The sequence below is a fragment of the Pipra filicauda genome, unplaced genomic scaffold (assembly GCF_003945595.2).
Source record: "Pipra filicauda isolate LSUMZ 115617 unplaced genomic scaffold, ASM394559v2 scaffold25_size4600443_pilon, whole genome shotgun sequence".
Classification (NCBI taxonomy): domain Eukaryota; kingdom Metazoa; phylum Chordata; class Aves; order Passeriformes; family Pipridae; genus Pipra; species Pipra filicauda.
In genome coordinates, this window is record NW_024104376.1 from 1,927,635 (window position 1) to 1,941,514 (window position 13,880).

At 40.5% G+C, this 13,880-nt stretch overlaps 1 protein-coding gene across 1 annotated transcript in view; it reads left to right on the forward strand.

Annotated features, from left to right (window-relative positions):
* FER1L6 (fer-1 like family member 6) overlaps positions 1-13,880 on the forward strand; it is a 72,110-nt gene that overhangs the window by 21,588 nt on the left and 36,642 nt on the right. Inside the window, exons 11-17 of the mRNA XM_027726978.2 lie at positions 429-778; positions 5,208-5,316; positions 6,990-7,170; positions 10,306-10,426; positions 11,580-11,680; positions 12,339-12,429; positions 13,142-13,261. Coding sequence (XP_027582779.2) covers positions 429-778; positions 5,208-5,316; positions 6,990-7,170; positions 10,306-10,426; positions 11,580-11,680; positions 12,339-12,429; positions 13,142-13,261 — 1,073 coding nt within the window. The remainder of the gene's footprint in view (positions 1-428; positions 779-5,207; positions 5,317-6,989; positions 7,171-10,305; positions 10,427-11,579; positions 11,681-12,338; positions 12,430-13,141; positions 13,262-13,880) is intronic.

Genomic DNA, 13,880 nt, shown 5'->3' on the forward strand with positions numbered 1-13,880 from the left:
AACTCCTTAAACCCGCTAATTCAAATGTGTATCCAAGTCCCTAATCAGAAAATAAAAGAAAAATTCGTATAAGCTGAGAAGTGACATGGATGTGGAAATATTTTAGCCTAAAAGAGAAAGCCTTCATTACTCCCCCTTCATGTCCCAGCCCTCAGTCTATAGAAGCAAGCTCTTTTATTCAAGAGATGCAATAGACCTCCTGACCCAGCATGTGTGGTACAAACACCTTCTGAGAAAGAGCTCCATACCAGCACAGTCCTGGGTTGGGTATTGGCAGAGGCAAAACCATGCTCTGTATGAAGTGGTCCCCACTGCACAGAAATGATATTTGGCTTTTGGTGTGCACGAGGCAAGATTTCTTGGAGCAGACAGTGAGGAGAGCATACTAACACCAAACAGAAATGCCATAAAAGGTACTTTATCTCCAGGGTTTTTACCTACCTTTGGGCCTGCCTGGATCAATCTCTATGGCTCACCCCGGAACCACAGCCTCATTGATGACCACCAGGAGCTTAATGAAGGTTTTGGAGAAGGGGTTTCCTTCAGGGGACGTCTCTTCATTGAGATTGCTGTGGAAATACTTTCAGGAGGAGCCCGAGAGTCAAAGTTTTCAAGTATTATCAAGGATATCAAGTTGTCATCCAAAGGTAAAGACTTCAAAGCACTTAAAGGAAAAGACAAAACTGAGAAAACAGGAGAGGATCGAAAGTCAGCTGCTCCTTCAAATAAGATGAACTCAACCGAAGTGGAAGTCGAGCCATTTGATGTACCTTTAGAGGTCAGTATGATGTAAGAGATTGGTTGTCATGTGTCCCTAAACCTCCAAGGATGACACTGGTACGTGTGTTTGGGTTCAGGCCATATAATACTACTTTTTCTGCTCCCTACAGCATCTCCATGTCTCCATAGTCTTGGGACCTTCCCATAATAGTTCAGCACAAATGGATCATTAATATGTACCTGTAACTCAAAAAACTCTTAAGTAGGACTTGGTGTCCCTAAAACTCAGGTTTCCTGTCCTATTGTTGCTTTTGCACTAGCTGCATCCACACATCCCCACCAGAAACTTATATGATGCATTATCTGCTAATTGACAGAGAACCAACAGGGGCAGCTGGTACTGATTTCCTGTATTCATTCAAGAAAATTGGTAATTGTCAGTTGAAGTCAGTAGGGAATCACTGACATAGATTTTGTACAAATGCAGAGAGATAGATACAGTCTAGCTTGTTTTGCTCTCCTCCTTTAACCCTGCATTGCCAGTGTGGTATTAGATCGATAATCACTTTAAGAGAGAGTTAATGAAAATTATATGTTCAATTTCAACTAATGTTAACTGATGTTACTTGCTTAACTTCACCTGTTGTACAGGGTTACATCATGGGAAGATCTGCACTACAGTGCTTTGGGAAGGCTGTGCAGTTGTGGCAGGGATTTGGGAGCTGAGCCTGTACCTGAGATTTGCTTCTCTGCTCCATCACATCACTGTCTGGGAGCGGCATTGGTGCACATGCAAGCTCTTTTTTTTTTTTTTTATCCAATAAATAGGAAAAAACTCTTCTCATAACCAATTTTTCTCCCACTTCAGTACGTCTACTAGAACTACCTGAAAGGAGGCTGTGGTGAGGTGAGGCCTCTTCTCTGAGGTAACTAGGACAAGGGGAAATGGCATCAAATTCCACCAGGGGAGGTTCAGGTTGGATACCAGGAAAAATGTCTTCAGAGTGGTTAAACATTGGAACAGGTTTCCCAGGGAAGTGGTGGAGTCACCATCCCTGGAAGTGTTCAAAAACTGAGTAGATGTGGCGTTTTGCGATATGGTTGATTGGGCAGGGTGGTGTTTGGTTGAATGTGGCACCTGTCTTGCACAAACTCAATTACTCACATTTGGTGCAGTAACTGAATTAAGTTTATTACAAAGAACACCAGCTTAAATACAATGGTCAAACTGTAACATGTGATCTTTCAACTAATGACATTAGAGCACTTCAACATGCATGGGTGAAAGTCCTAGAGAACTACAAGTCCCAGAATGCCTTTCAGCATCCTTCCTGTAATAATAACTGCTACAGTTGGAGGCTGGACTTGATGATCTTGGAGCTCTTTTCCAACCTTAATGATTCTATGTCACTGATCAAAACTTTGGCTCAGTGCTCAAGATACTTGTGTTCTTTACTAGATATGATTCTTGGTCTTTCAACTCCATCTCTACAAGTAAATGGGAGAGGAGCAATTGTTCTTTGGTCTTGAGGCCTAGCCTTGACAAGAGTTCTTCCTTGGCCTGTGCCCTGGAGCAGGTCAAGGAGTGTGTTTGTAGAGAAACGGCATAGGTTAACTGCAAGCCAGTTGTGTGAACTTGTGGCCTGGTCTTGCTTTATATACTCATATAGTTGTAAATTACCTCTGTCCCTCAGTTCTTCTCTGAAGACTGTAAGAAATCTTCCATCATCCCCATATCACCATTGGGGAATCAGAGCTCAAATCAGTCCAGTAGTTTAATTACCTAGGTAGCCTCATCTCCTCGGATGGTAAGATCGACGGAGAGACAGACAACAGGTTAGCAAAGGCATACAGTGCTTTTGGAAAACTCCATAAAAGAGTATGGCATAATAAACACTTGAAGAAAAGTACAAAGATCAGTGTTTACAGAGCCATAGTGCTGTCTAGTCTCTTATATGGATCTGAATCATGGGTCATCTACCACCACCACCTGCGTCTCCTAGAACGCTTCCATCAACGCTGCCTCCGTACAATCCTAAACATCCACTGGTCAGATTATGTGACCAACACATCTGTTCTAGAACAAGCAGCAGTCACAAGTATTGAGGCCATGTTGCTCAGAACACAGCTGCGATGGGCAGGACATGTCTCCAGGATGAAGGACCACCGCCTCCCTGAGATCCTGCTTTATGGTGAACTTGCCACCGGCTGACGCAAGAGAGGAGCCCCGAAGAAAAGATACAAGGACTCCCTGAAACAACATCTCAGCCTTGGCCATGTTGATCACCATAACTGGTCTACTCTGGCCTCCAATCAGGAGGTCTGGAGACACACCATCTATAACGCTGCTGATGCTTTTGAGAAAGCACGCAGGATCACCCTTGAGGAGAAAAGACAACGCAGAAAGAATCGTGTCTTGCAGAATATACCACCTAAGAAGTCTTTCTGCTGTGCCTTTTGCAACCGGACGTGCCTATCTTGTATTGGCCTTTTTAGCCACCAGCGCGCTTGTAACAAACGTGGGTAGAGCCTTCCCCAAATCTTTGTTCATGAAGCCCAGCCATGATTTCCATATAGATTTTCCTATATATGGAAGAAATACATTATTGTGAATAGCTCAGACACTATGGTCTTAGGCTCTAAAAAAATACTTCAGGTAGAGGAACAAACCCTGCTGTAACACTAACAAACGTTAATAGTAGTAGTAAGGATTTTTTTCTGCATACTGTGTCTCCGTTTCAAATACAGAATGAGTAAAGGGCAACAACATGATACAGTGATGCTTGATATTCTTTTGGTTTTGACATTCAGCAATATTTCATGCTACAGTAGACACAGTAATTGTATTATAACACTCTGAAAGGAAAAGCAAGAACTGGAGACATTACATATAATGCAAAAAATGTCTCACAGAGCCTCCGAGACAACAGACGCAAATTATCCATCCCCACAGCACAAGTTTATTGACCTATTCCAGCAGCAAAGAAGATATCAAACATTTGCAATTCTTTTTCTTTGCAATGGGACATAGATGTGTGTGTCATAGTCTCTGAGCCTTGGCTTTATTAGGCATCCTATGCTCTGGGTTCCATGGTGGAAATAAAAAGGGGCAGAGAAGATAAAATTACTCTGGAGCTGCAATCTGTTTGTGGTGTTGGCTTTGATATATGATGCTGGTAACCCTTTCACCGAAGACCTATGCCCTTTTACTGTGTAAAACAGAGGTTTTTCAAAATGAAGAAATCATGGGCTGTGTCAATAGCTGTTTCTGCTTTGCAAAAGTGAGGGAAACAAATATTCCTGCACAGCTGATATTTTATTCTCCTCTTGCTCTGTTGCAGAAGGATCTTGCCTAGTAGGCTACGGTTTGCTGGTGTCCATGCTGTGGAATGAGTAGCGTTTACATGCGAAAGATCATGGCAGCCAGGGTGTAAATTTAGGGAGAACTCACGCCATAAAATATATCTCCTTTGAACTTAGTCTTGGTTTGGTGCTAATAGCTTGCTTTGTTACTGACCCAAGGGTGTCAGAGATGTTAACTGCCCTTCCTTGAGAGTCTGTGCCAGGGACAAGCAGATGCTGGGTCTCTGATAGGTGCAAACAGAGCCTAGCAGATCCTTAAAACTTCACAAAAGGCCATTACACTTTCCAGGATGTGTTGCTGTGTTGAGACCCTCTCGTTCCCATGCTTCCAAATTCTGTCAAAAGCTGAAAACAAGATTACTGGGTTGCTGGTTTCTGTGCTGTGATGCCAGGAAAGGCAAAGAGCAGAGAACTGCACATCCCCCCCACCACTGAGACCCTCCTACCTTTGGGCCTGTGGTTTAAAACACAACAGGATAAAAAAACCACAATGGACTGCTTTGTTTCAGTAGGCTTTGGCATACAGCTGCCATCTAAATGTGGACACTAAAAATCTCTGTATCTTACCAGCGTCACTGGGAGATAAATGTCAAAGTCTTGACTCCGAGCAAGGTTAAAGTCTTGATAGTACAAACACATGGGCAGTAGGTTAAAGACATCCAGGGGAAAAGTGGAACTGGATGCATTATGATGGCAGCATTTACTATTGCAATGAAAAGGAAAACTATGGCCACACTCACTTGTTGCTGTTGTACTAAAAGAGTGCCCTTAAACAGCCCTTGAACTGCCACAGATGTATCGTTTGAATGGTGGGATAAGAGTACATGAAGATGCTGAAATACTTTAAACAGTAACAACTCCTGGGGCTGAAGTGAGGGGTAATGGCTTTTACATAATCAGTTATGATATAATTTGACACTATTGACAAGACCAAAGTCACACAGACATATCAATTTCTCAGACAAGAGCTGTTACTTTTTCCTACAAAATGTGCCTCATTGACGACCTCCTACTGATAGATCTATGATAGTAACACAACTGCTTGAGACTTACAAAGACTTCTTTGTGCTGTACAAAAAAGAGTAGGAAGTAAATGTCAAATTTTCCTCCTTCTTCTCCAATAGATCTATGAAGAAAAATTTGAGGAATTTCTTCTCTTTGGGACATTTTTTGAAGCCACAATGATTGATAGGAAGGTTGGGGACAAACCAATAACTTTTGAGGTTTCTGTTGGTAAGTATATTAAGCTCTTTTCCAAACTAGAGAGGAGATTCAGGAGCAAGGGGTTGATAGGTGTTACTGATAGCTGTGTCTCAGGGCTCAGGAATCAGCCTCAGAGTAGAGCTGACATTTTAGTTAAACCCTGACCATAATTTTTCCAGATAGCAGTCAAGCTGGGCATACTATTTCCTAGCTGTCTCTATTCCCAAATGCCCTGTATTAATACAAATCCTCTCACCCACTATATACAATAGCTTAGCCAGTATTTAGCCTCTTAATCTCTTGGGAGACCAAACTCAGATAATTCACTTCAGGGCAGAGTTCATTCTGTGGTGTCCATTGCAGTTAGTTCCCAGCTAACTGGGAGGGACCCAGCTAACTGAGGGACCCCCTTTGTGGGGAGGATCCCTGGGAACTGTCTTGGCCAACCCCACTGAGCTACATGTGAATCTATGAGTGTGGCATGGGGGTGATTTACAGGCAAGCCTCAAAATGCATGCACAGCTTGTCCTAAGATCCTCCTCCTTAAGTCTTGTCCTCCTCCAGTGTAAAGCAGGACTGTACTGCCTGAGGGATCTCCTCATGGTGGAGCTAAATTGTCCCCAGGAGCAGAGAAAATGAAGACATTTTCATGAACAGTGAGTGGATATTTTCAAAACAAAAGAAATTTCTCTTGAGAGAGAAGCTTGAATTGATCTCATCTCCCTTGAGGGGGTTTATTGCTGTACCAGACCCACAAAGAGTTAAGGGCACAGAAGCACCCTGGAACTTCCAGTCTTTGTGCTTGTGTACATGACTGTGCTCAACTGTAAGGCCGTGTGTGCAGGGAGAGATGTCTGTGACAAACAGGGCAAGCAATGAGTGATACTGATTCTTGCTGAAACTTAGTAGGAAGCAGAGCTAAGAATCACAAGAAACTCATTTGTATATTTCGGCAAGAAATTATAGTGATTCTTGTTGGAATTAATACATTATTTACATGAAAGGCTGAACCAAAAGTCCAGATCAGGATGTCCTATGGGGTGATTCAGCACGTCCTTCTCCTGTAGGGAATGTTTCCTGCCTGTCTCAAAATCTGTAGTTATCAGTTTGATGGATGCACCTCTTTCCCAGTGCTGATAATTGCCCTTTAAGGCAAAATCCTATCAGGGAAGATGACTGTATCATTAGCAGAGTTGTCTGGCATTAGGCTTGAAGCTGAGGCTTCAAAGCATTGTTATTACTATCTATGCAACTCTAGTATGCAGAATTTACTTGTCTAAAAATGACTTTTAGCACTTCTGAGATCAGACTGGAATGATCATCCATATGTTGTAAAGACATACATTTTCTATGTAAATCAGTCCCATATCAGGGCTCCTGAGACTAGAAATGTCAACAGCAGTGTTGTTTTTGTTTCTGAATTTCTTTTGCAAAAGCCAGCAATCAGAGGATCATATCTCTTAGTAATGTGATGTGATGTACTAGATATATCACAGAGGGCAGGTAAGGAAGCACTGTCCTGGAGTTTGATGTTATTGGTGCCAAGATAACCTATCAGGACCTTTATAAACTGTGGTGTGGCCAGAATGGCTAATGAACAGGAGGGGTCAAAGATTTTCCATTGGTATGACTGATCTTTTTTTAAACCTCGTTCATATTTACCACCTCCAAGACAGTCATCTCTGGTAACGCTATGTCTCTAGGTAACTTTGGAAATATTACTGATGGGGTGTCAGCAGGAGCTGGAGGGAAGAAGAAGACGCGTGATGAAGAAGCAGAAGAAAGTCTGTTGCATGAGGGGGGGGATGACATTTCTCATGACCTTGGAGTACCCCTGATATCTACCACACTCCCTGAGAAACCACTGATCACAGGGGGAAACAGGTGAGGATCTGTTTTTCATATAGGACTCTGGTTCCTAATTTTTATTCCCGTGGGACTCATTGATGAGCCCTGGCAGTATTAAACAGTTTGTGTGAAACTGGGGCTTTCAAATCCTCAATTACGTCTTTCACAATAGTAAATTTTCAGTTTCCACTGAAGTGAATGGCTCTGAGCCATTTTATACTCATTTGATCTTGGCCTCATGGGCTTTTGAACCCTTTCTAAAAGGGCTGTGGTACACGAACTGTACATCAGAAAGCTACAGAAAAATGCAAATTCTCCAGTGCCATCCCTGTTTTAGGGTGCCACGTTGTGATTACAAGTAACATCCACCCAGTTACCAGCTCCAAAAGCAGAATATCACATGTAAAATATTGAAATCTGATCAAGACAAAGTCAGCTTCCCAGAACACTTTCTAGAGCTAATAATTACAGATAGTTAAATAGCAAGTAGGAACAGAAGTAGGAGGAAATAATCCTTGAAAAAAGGAATGGAGCAATGGATGATAACATGCAGAACCGTTCTAAATGGCCTTGTTTATAAGCAGAAGCATAAAGCTTTAATTAATTTCAAAGGTGCTAATAAAAAGAAATATTTTCTTTGTTGCTTTGATAGTAGAACCCCATATTGTTGACTGCCATGACTAGATGGTACCTCTTTCTTTAGAAGGCCAAGCAGTTTACAGATACAAGGACCAGGTGGGAAGTATCAACCTGGATCTGTTTGATTTCTGGACATCTCTGAACTTAAAAAATACTTTCATTCTTTCCTGCAATCAATTGCTCAGTGGGATTAAATAAGAGGTAGTGGAAGAAAATAAGAATGAAAGTACCATCGTAGAAAATTTTGTTTCTGCAGAGAAGGGGGGAAAAAAGAACGTTTGATAGAAGGATAGCTGCCTCTCTTCATTAACAGAACTGCAGATTTGCATACATATGGAGGACTATTATCCTCACGGAAAGACTGTGGGACTTTTTAGTTTTTCCCTTAACAAGAATTTAGATTTAAAGAACCATTGTAAAAGAATGTATCAGTCTTCAATTCTGATATTTGCTTCTTGGCTCACACCAATACTAACCAAGTTCTCTCATTAAATTTCCCTTTTCCTCAAATTTATGTAGAATACTGCATCTTTTATTCCCTCCTGTGCTATCTAAAACAGTTTGGCCAGCCATAGTTACCAATTAATGACTTTTTGATGTCATCTCATAATGGCATCTTACTGGTCTCACCAGTATTTGTATTAATAAGTACTTAATGGGATATCCGATAGTTTAGATAAACTCTGCTTTTTAGGATCATAAATGAACAATGAAAAACAAAAGAAAGAGTCCATTTCGGAGATTAAGACCACTAACTAATAAAAGGAACAGGCAGAACAATAAGACTTCTAAAGCAGACAACATGGAACTGCCAGGAGTTTTCCACATTTATGTCAAAATGTATAGTAAGGATAAGCTAACACTGAAAAAGTTCCCCAAAATTGTTATAGCAGGAATAACAGACATGAGAGTTCAATTGTCTGTGTGAATTATTTCATGGCTATATAATTTTCTTAGTAAATCCAATTAAAAACTCACAATCTCTATGAACTTCAGGTTAAGATGTTCTGGCTCTAGGAGATAGTTGAATTGTTTTTCCCTTTTACAAAAGCACCAAAATTAATGATGCCCAAGACCTGGGTAGCTGTGCTATTCACCAAATTCAATGGCTAATGCTCACCTTGCTGTAGATTATTGAGGAGAAAGAAAATGGGAAATTCTGTCTATCTTTTGATATCACAAAGGGCAGTAAAATGAAGTTGTTCAGGAGATATTAATCTTTTTAAACAGAAGAACTTCTCACATAAACCTCTTAGGGATGTGTGGAAGTTAGGAGTTATTGCTCAAGGGTGGCGAGGGATTTGGTTTCTGTGGGCTTGGCTTAGTGATCAAACACATGTGGCCAGTTCTATCTGAAATGCCTTAGAGTATCTGAGAACATAAAGCAGTTTATAAACATTCATAGGCATTAAAAAATTCTCCACTGTCCCACCATTAGTACAGAAAATGGTGAGACCTCTAGTATTAAGTCCAGTATGGCTGAGCAATGTGTTTCATAAAGTTATAGTATTTATATAAATGGAGGACAACGTGCTTATTGGGTACCTGGACTTGACATAGTGCCTATCACAGTTCTAATCAGAACATCCAGCTTCGTGGCAGGTCTGCAGAGACTCTGGTTTGCTATCATCATGCTCATTTTTTTCAGTACAGGACACTCATGTAGCTGAACACCCAAAGAAAGCAGCATTACAAACCAGTCAATATGACAGCTTGGACTGAAGATCAAAAGTGGGAAAAGAGAGAGCGGTAGATGCCGGGGGAGGTTTAGGTTAGATATTAGAAAGAAATTCTTTACAGAGAGGGTAATCAGCCATTGGAATGGGCTGCCCAGGGAAGTGGTGGATTCTCCGTCCCTGGAGGTTTTTAAGATGAGGCTGGACGTGGCACTTAGTGCCATGGTCTAGCAACTGTGGTGGTAGTGGATCAAGGGTTGGACTTGATGATCTCAGAGGTCCTTTCCAACCCATCTGATTCTATGATTCTATGATTCTATGCATTTTATCACTGAGTTATTATGAGCTTGGTATCGCTTTTACTAAGCAGGGTCGCGTAGATTAGCTTCTGCCAAGGAACATCAATCTCCACAAGCTATTGCTTCTGAAAAAGAGCATGTTGTAAAAGCAACATGGTGTTGAGGCGGCCGTTGTTCTCCCACTGTGCAGTGTGTGGAGCCATTCCTTTTGAAGAGGTGATCAGATATTAATATTTGCTCCTTTTTCCCTTGTGGCTTCCCACCATTGATATTCCAGAGCTTCTGTGCATGCCTCTTTGCCTGGCTTTTCTCCCACCCTGGAAAGCACTAAAATTAGATCCACTGACTTCAAACTTTTTCTCTTCAGGGATCTCACAGGTAGCATAAGTGATGTTTGTGTTGGCTCTCTCCAGTATTTGCTGGTTAACGCATGTGAACACATCCCATTGTGTCTTCAGTTTCTGTGCTGTGAGAGCGCCAAACAATTTTTCTTTTCTATGCTTCCCCTTGAACTGCTCCCTCACCTTCATGATCTGCTCAGTACTTTGTTTCCACAGGAACTACCAGTACCTGCCATATGATGAGAGGAAGCCCTGTGTCTGTGTCAAGAGCTACTGGGGCAACCAGACCTTTCGTCTATACTCTTCCAACACCCTTGAGAAAATGGCAGATCACCTGGTAAGTGGCAACTATCCTCCCAGGCTCATGTATTCAGCAAAGTATGACAGTGAGAAGCCACATTTCCCAAATCAGGCCTTCAAAATTTCCCCCAGATGCATTCCTTGCTGTTCATTTTGCGAGAAAGTAGCTGATAACCCTTCCTTCCCCCCCCCAAATTGCTTTGAACTGTTAGAGCTAGTCAAACATTCTTGTCCACAATTTCTCTGAGGGGCCTATAGAGTTGAGGTCTTCTTTCCTCAAAAGTGTTTTATTCTTTGTAAGAACATTCAAAGAATTAAAATATGAGACGTAGAATAATTCTCTCACCTTGGCTCTTCCTCTAATGTCTTCTTGCCATATATTTATTCTGGACACCTTAAAGGACACTTTTTGCTTTTAGTTTTCTAAATACATTGCAAGAGACAGAATGGCATATCATCTCATGGGCAGCCACTGTGACGCCCTAGTCATAGCGTTTTCCCATAATGATGTTTTTTTCTACCCTTGTTTAAATTGATTATCAACAGTCTCAAGTAAGTAGATTTTGTTTTGTGGGTTTTTTTTGGTTTTGTTTTTTTTAAAGTGACTTCTAATGTTGAATATTTTAATTTTGGGCACTGAGATTAAGAGTGCCCCATCCCTTATTTATCCTTCTATACTTCATGAGCAGCAATGCTGAAGTCATACTTATGCAGGGCTGTATCACGAGAAAGCAGTAGCTTATAAGTCAACATTTTGAACTCAGATATTTGAAAATTGAACATCTGAATATATATATATGGAGAGATATATTTGTCAGGGCACCTGATAACCTACAGGCCTTGCTGGAACAGAACCAAGGAGAAATAACTTTTTTTCTCCTACCTGGTGGATAATGTTTCCCACTGGCAGATCTTCATCAAAGAAGTGAAAAAAAAAAAAAAAAAGCTGCTACAAGCAGTAGTATCTTGAACTAGTAATTGGAAAGACTGGGAACAGGTCAGAATACATCCTGCTGCTGGAGTCTTCTCTCTGCACACTTCCAGTGTAACAATATATCAAATGTTCTGTTCTGTCAGGTTACAAAGTCACCTCCCTCATTCTTGTTTGTCATGGCTAATGGTGTTACAGCACTGGCAGAGTGACAAAGTGCCCTCCTTTGCATAACAGCTTTTCCATGTGTTTTTCATAGGAAGAATCATTAGAGCAAGTAAAGGGCTTGATCAAGGTTTCAGAGATTGCAGCTGAGGAAAAACTGAAGAAGACCCTAAATGACTTTATCAGTCAAAGCAGGTAACTACAAATACTAGAATACAGAAAATCACTCTTAATGTTGGCTACAAATTCAAGGCTAGACAAGGAAACTGATGGTAATCAAGAAAAAGTACAGTAAACTTACTGAGATATATATATTTTGTTTATTCTGCTATAGGGGAAGAGGCCTTCCCAAATTGCAGTTTCTGTTTAAACAGAGAAAATGTTTTATTTTTATTTTCAATATTCAATATTGAGAACAGATCACTGCCAATCACTGTCATATTTTTTTTTTTGCTTCCTGGACCCTAAGAATAGAATGAATATGGGATAAGTAGGACTTAATAAAGTGTGTGATAGACACACTGCAAAAAAAGAATGGTGTTAAGATAAAAACAAAGGATTGCATATGCTGGTATAAATCACCCAGTGGGTTCTGTGTCAGATGACATGATTTGGCTCAAAATAGATATAAACCCTAATTTCTACATATTAACCCATTTCTGTGAAGTGTGATGCAGAAGTTTTGGACTCTATTTTTTGAATCTTATGGGTGCATAACATTTGTTTTAGAGAACTTCAGAATCTTTGTCTTCTGGTTCGTGTACTGCAGCAGACACAGAACATTCCAATGTATTTTAGCAGCTCACATTAAAAAAATAACACATTTAAAGAATCTGTTCTTCATGTATCCTAGGGTCTTCATGACCATTGCTGAAAAGAAGCCCAAAGGGTTGAACTACACTGCTTTGGACAAAAAGAGAGTCATGCTGTTCAAGCAAGAGCTGGTATGCGGTTTTTTCCCCTATAAGCATTGATGCAATTATGTTAACTGAAAGCATGCTGTTTGTAGACGTTTTATTTTCTATTTGATTTCACCATACTGGAATTCTTTGTAATTCATATTAATATAGTGTCCGAGAGCAATTTTTTTTTTATATAACCTGCTGTGCTTAATAGACAGTAGTGAGATACCTTAAATCAGAAAATGTTGTTTTTAAATACAAATAAGACATTATAATAATGAGCTGATTTTACTTTTCCATGCATCTTAAAATGGGATGATGCTGAGTCCAGTGGAAAATCACTAAATTAACACAAAATGTTAGGCATTTAATTACTGTGGTGGTGCTGAACTTCAAAACCAGTAAAGTCTGGCATTTGATATTCCTGGACCTAGTCACCTCCTCTAAGGAACCAGTGAAAAGAAACCAAACTGGATGGAGGTTGTACCTTCTGTCAGAACCAAGGCCCAATAATTCCATGTGGTAATCACATATTTCTTAGGACTTCCATACATGCAGTGTATGTACAGACAGAGACAAAATGGGGGATATTCTCATTTTACGTTATTCAGTTTCAAAGAGTTGATCAGTTTCTGTTGTGACAAAGAAACCTTGAACTGTCTCCATCTTCTCTTTTCAACTTGACTGTTTTCTCCTCCAGTTCAAACTACTTGATGATGCATAAAAAAGTACATATTGTCTTTCTTGGCTGCAGGAAGCAATGTCCAGTGATGCCAAGGGAATTGTTCAGCATCAGAAAAAGAAGATGCCACTAGATGAAATGATTCGTGAGACTCAGAGCTTCATAGATAAAATTCGATTCTTAGTTGATGAGGTAATGCACACAGAATCCAGATGAATTTAAAATCCAGGACTTGACTTTGATTTTAATAATCTCATGTTAGAAGTAGGTCCTGGCTTGGTTATCTAAAGAATTCTCCTTTGGATATCTGGACCCAGTATTGTTTTGCATAAAGTAAAGTTATTAACAAACCAAGACAGGAAACACTGGGCTATCTGGTATGGAGTGGATGCTCTACAGAGATTTTTCTTTTTTTTTCTTTTTTTTTTCCCTTTTTTTTTTTTAAATAAGGTAATTTTTTTAAAATAGGTTTGTCATCCTAGCTTGGAGAAGCCAGCTTTCTGATTTGAATTCATGTGTCCACTTGCATGGATGTAGTGATTTGGACAGATAGGAGCCCAGAGGTGTCTATATTATTAAGCCTGAGAATAGCAGAAGAATGGACATGTTTGGTCAGGCGAAAATCCGGGCAGCAGAGTGCTGTCCCTCTGAGAGCTGCCTGTGCTAGCAAACTAAGCAGGGCCATGGCTATTCCCTGGCTCAGAGAGCAAGTGGCACAGCCTGGCATGGTTTGCAGCCTACATCAAAATTCTCTTCCTCCCTAAAACAGAGTGACCTTTTACAAAGTTCTTCCAGGGAACAGCTCCTTGGC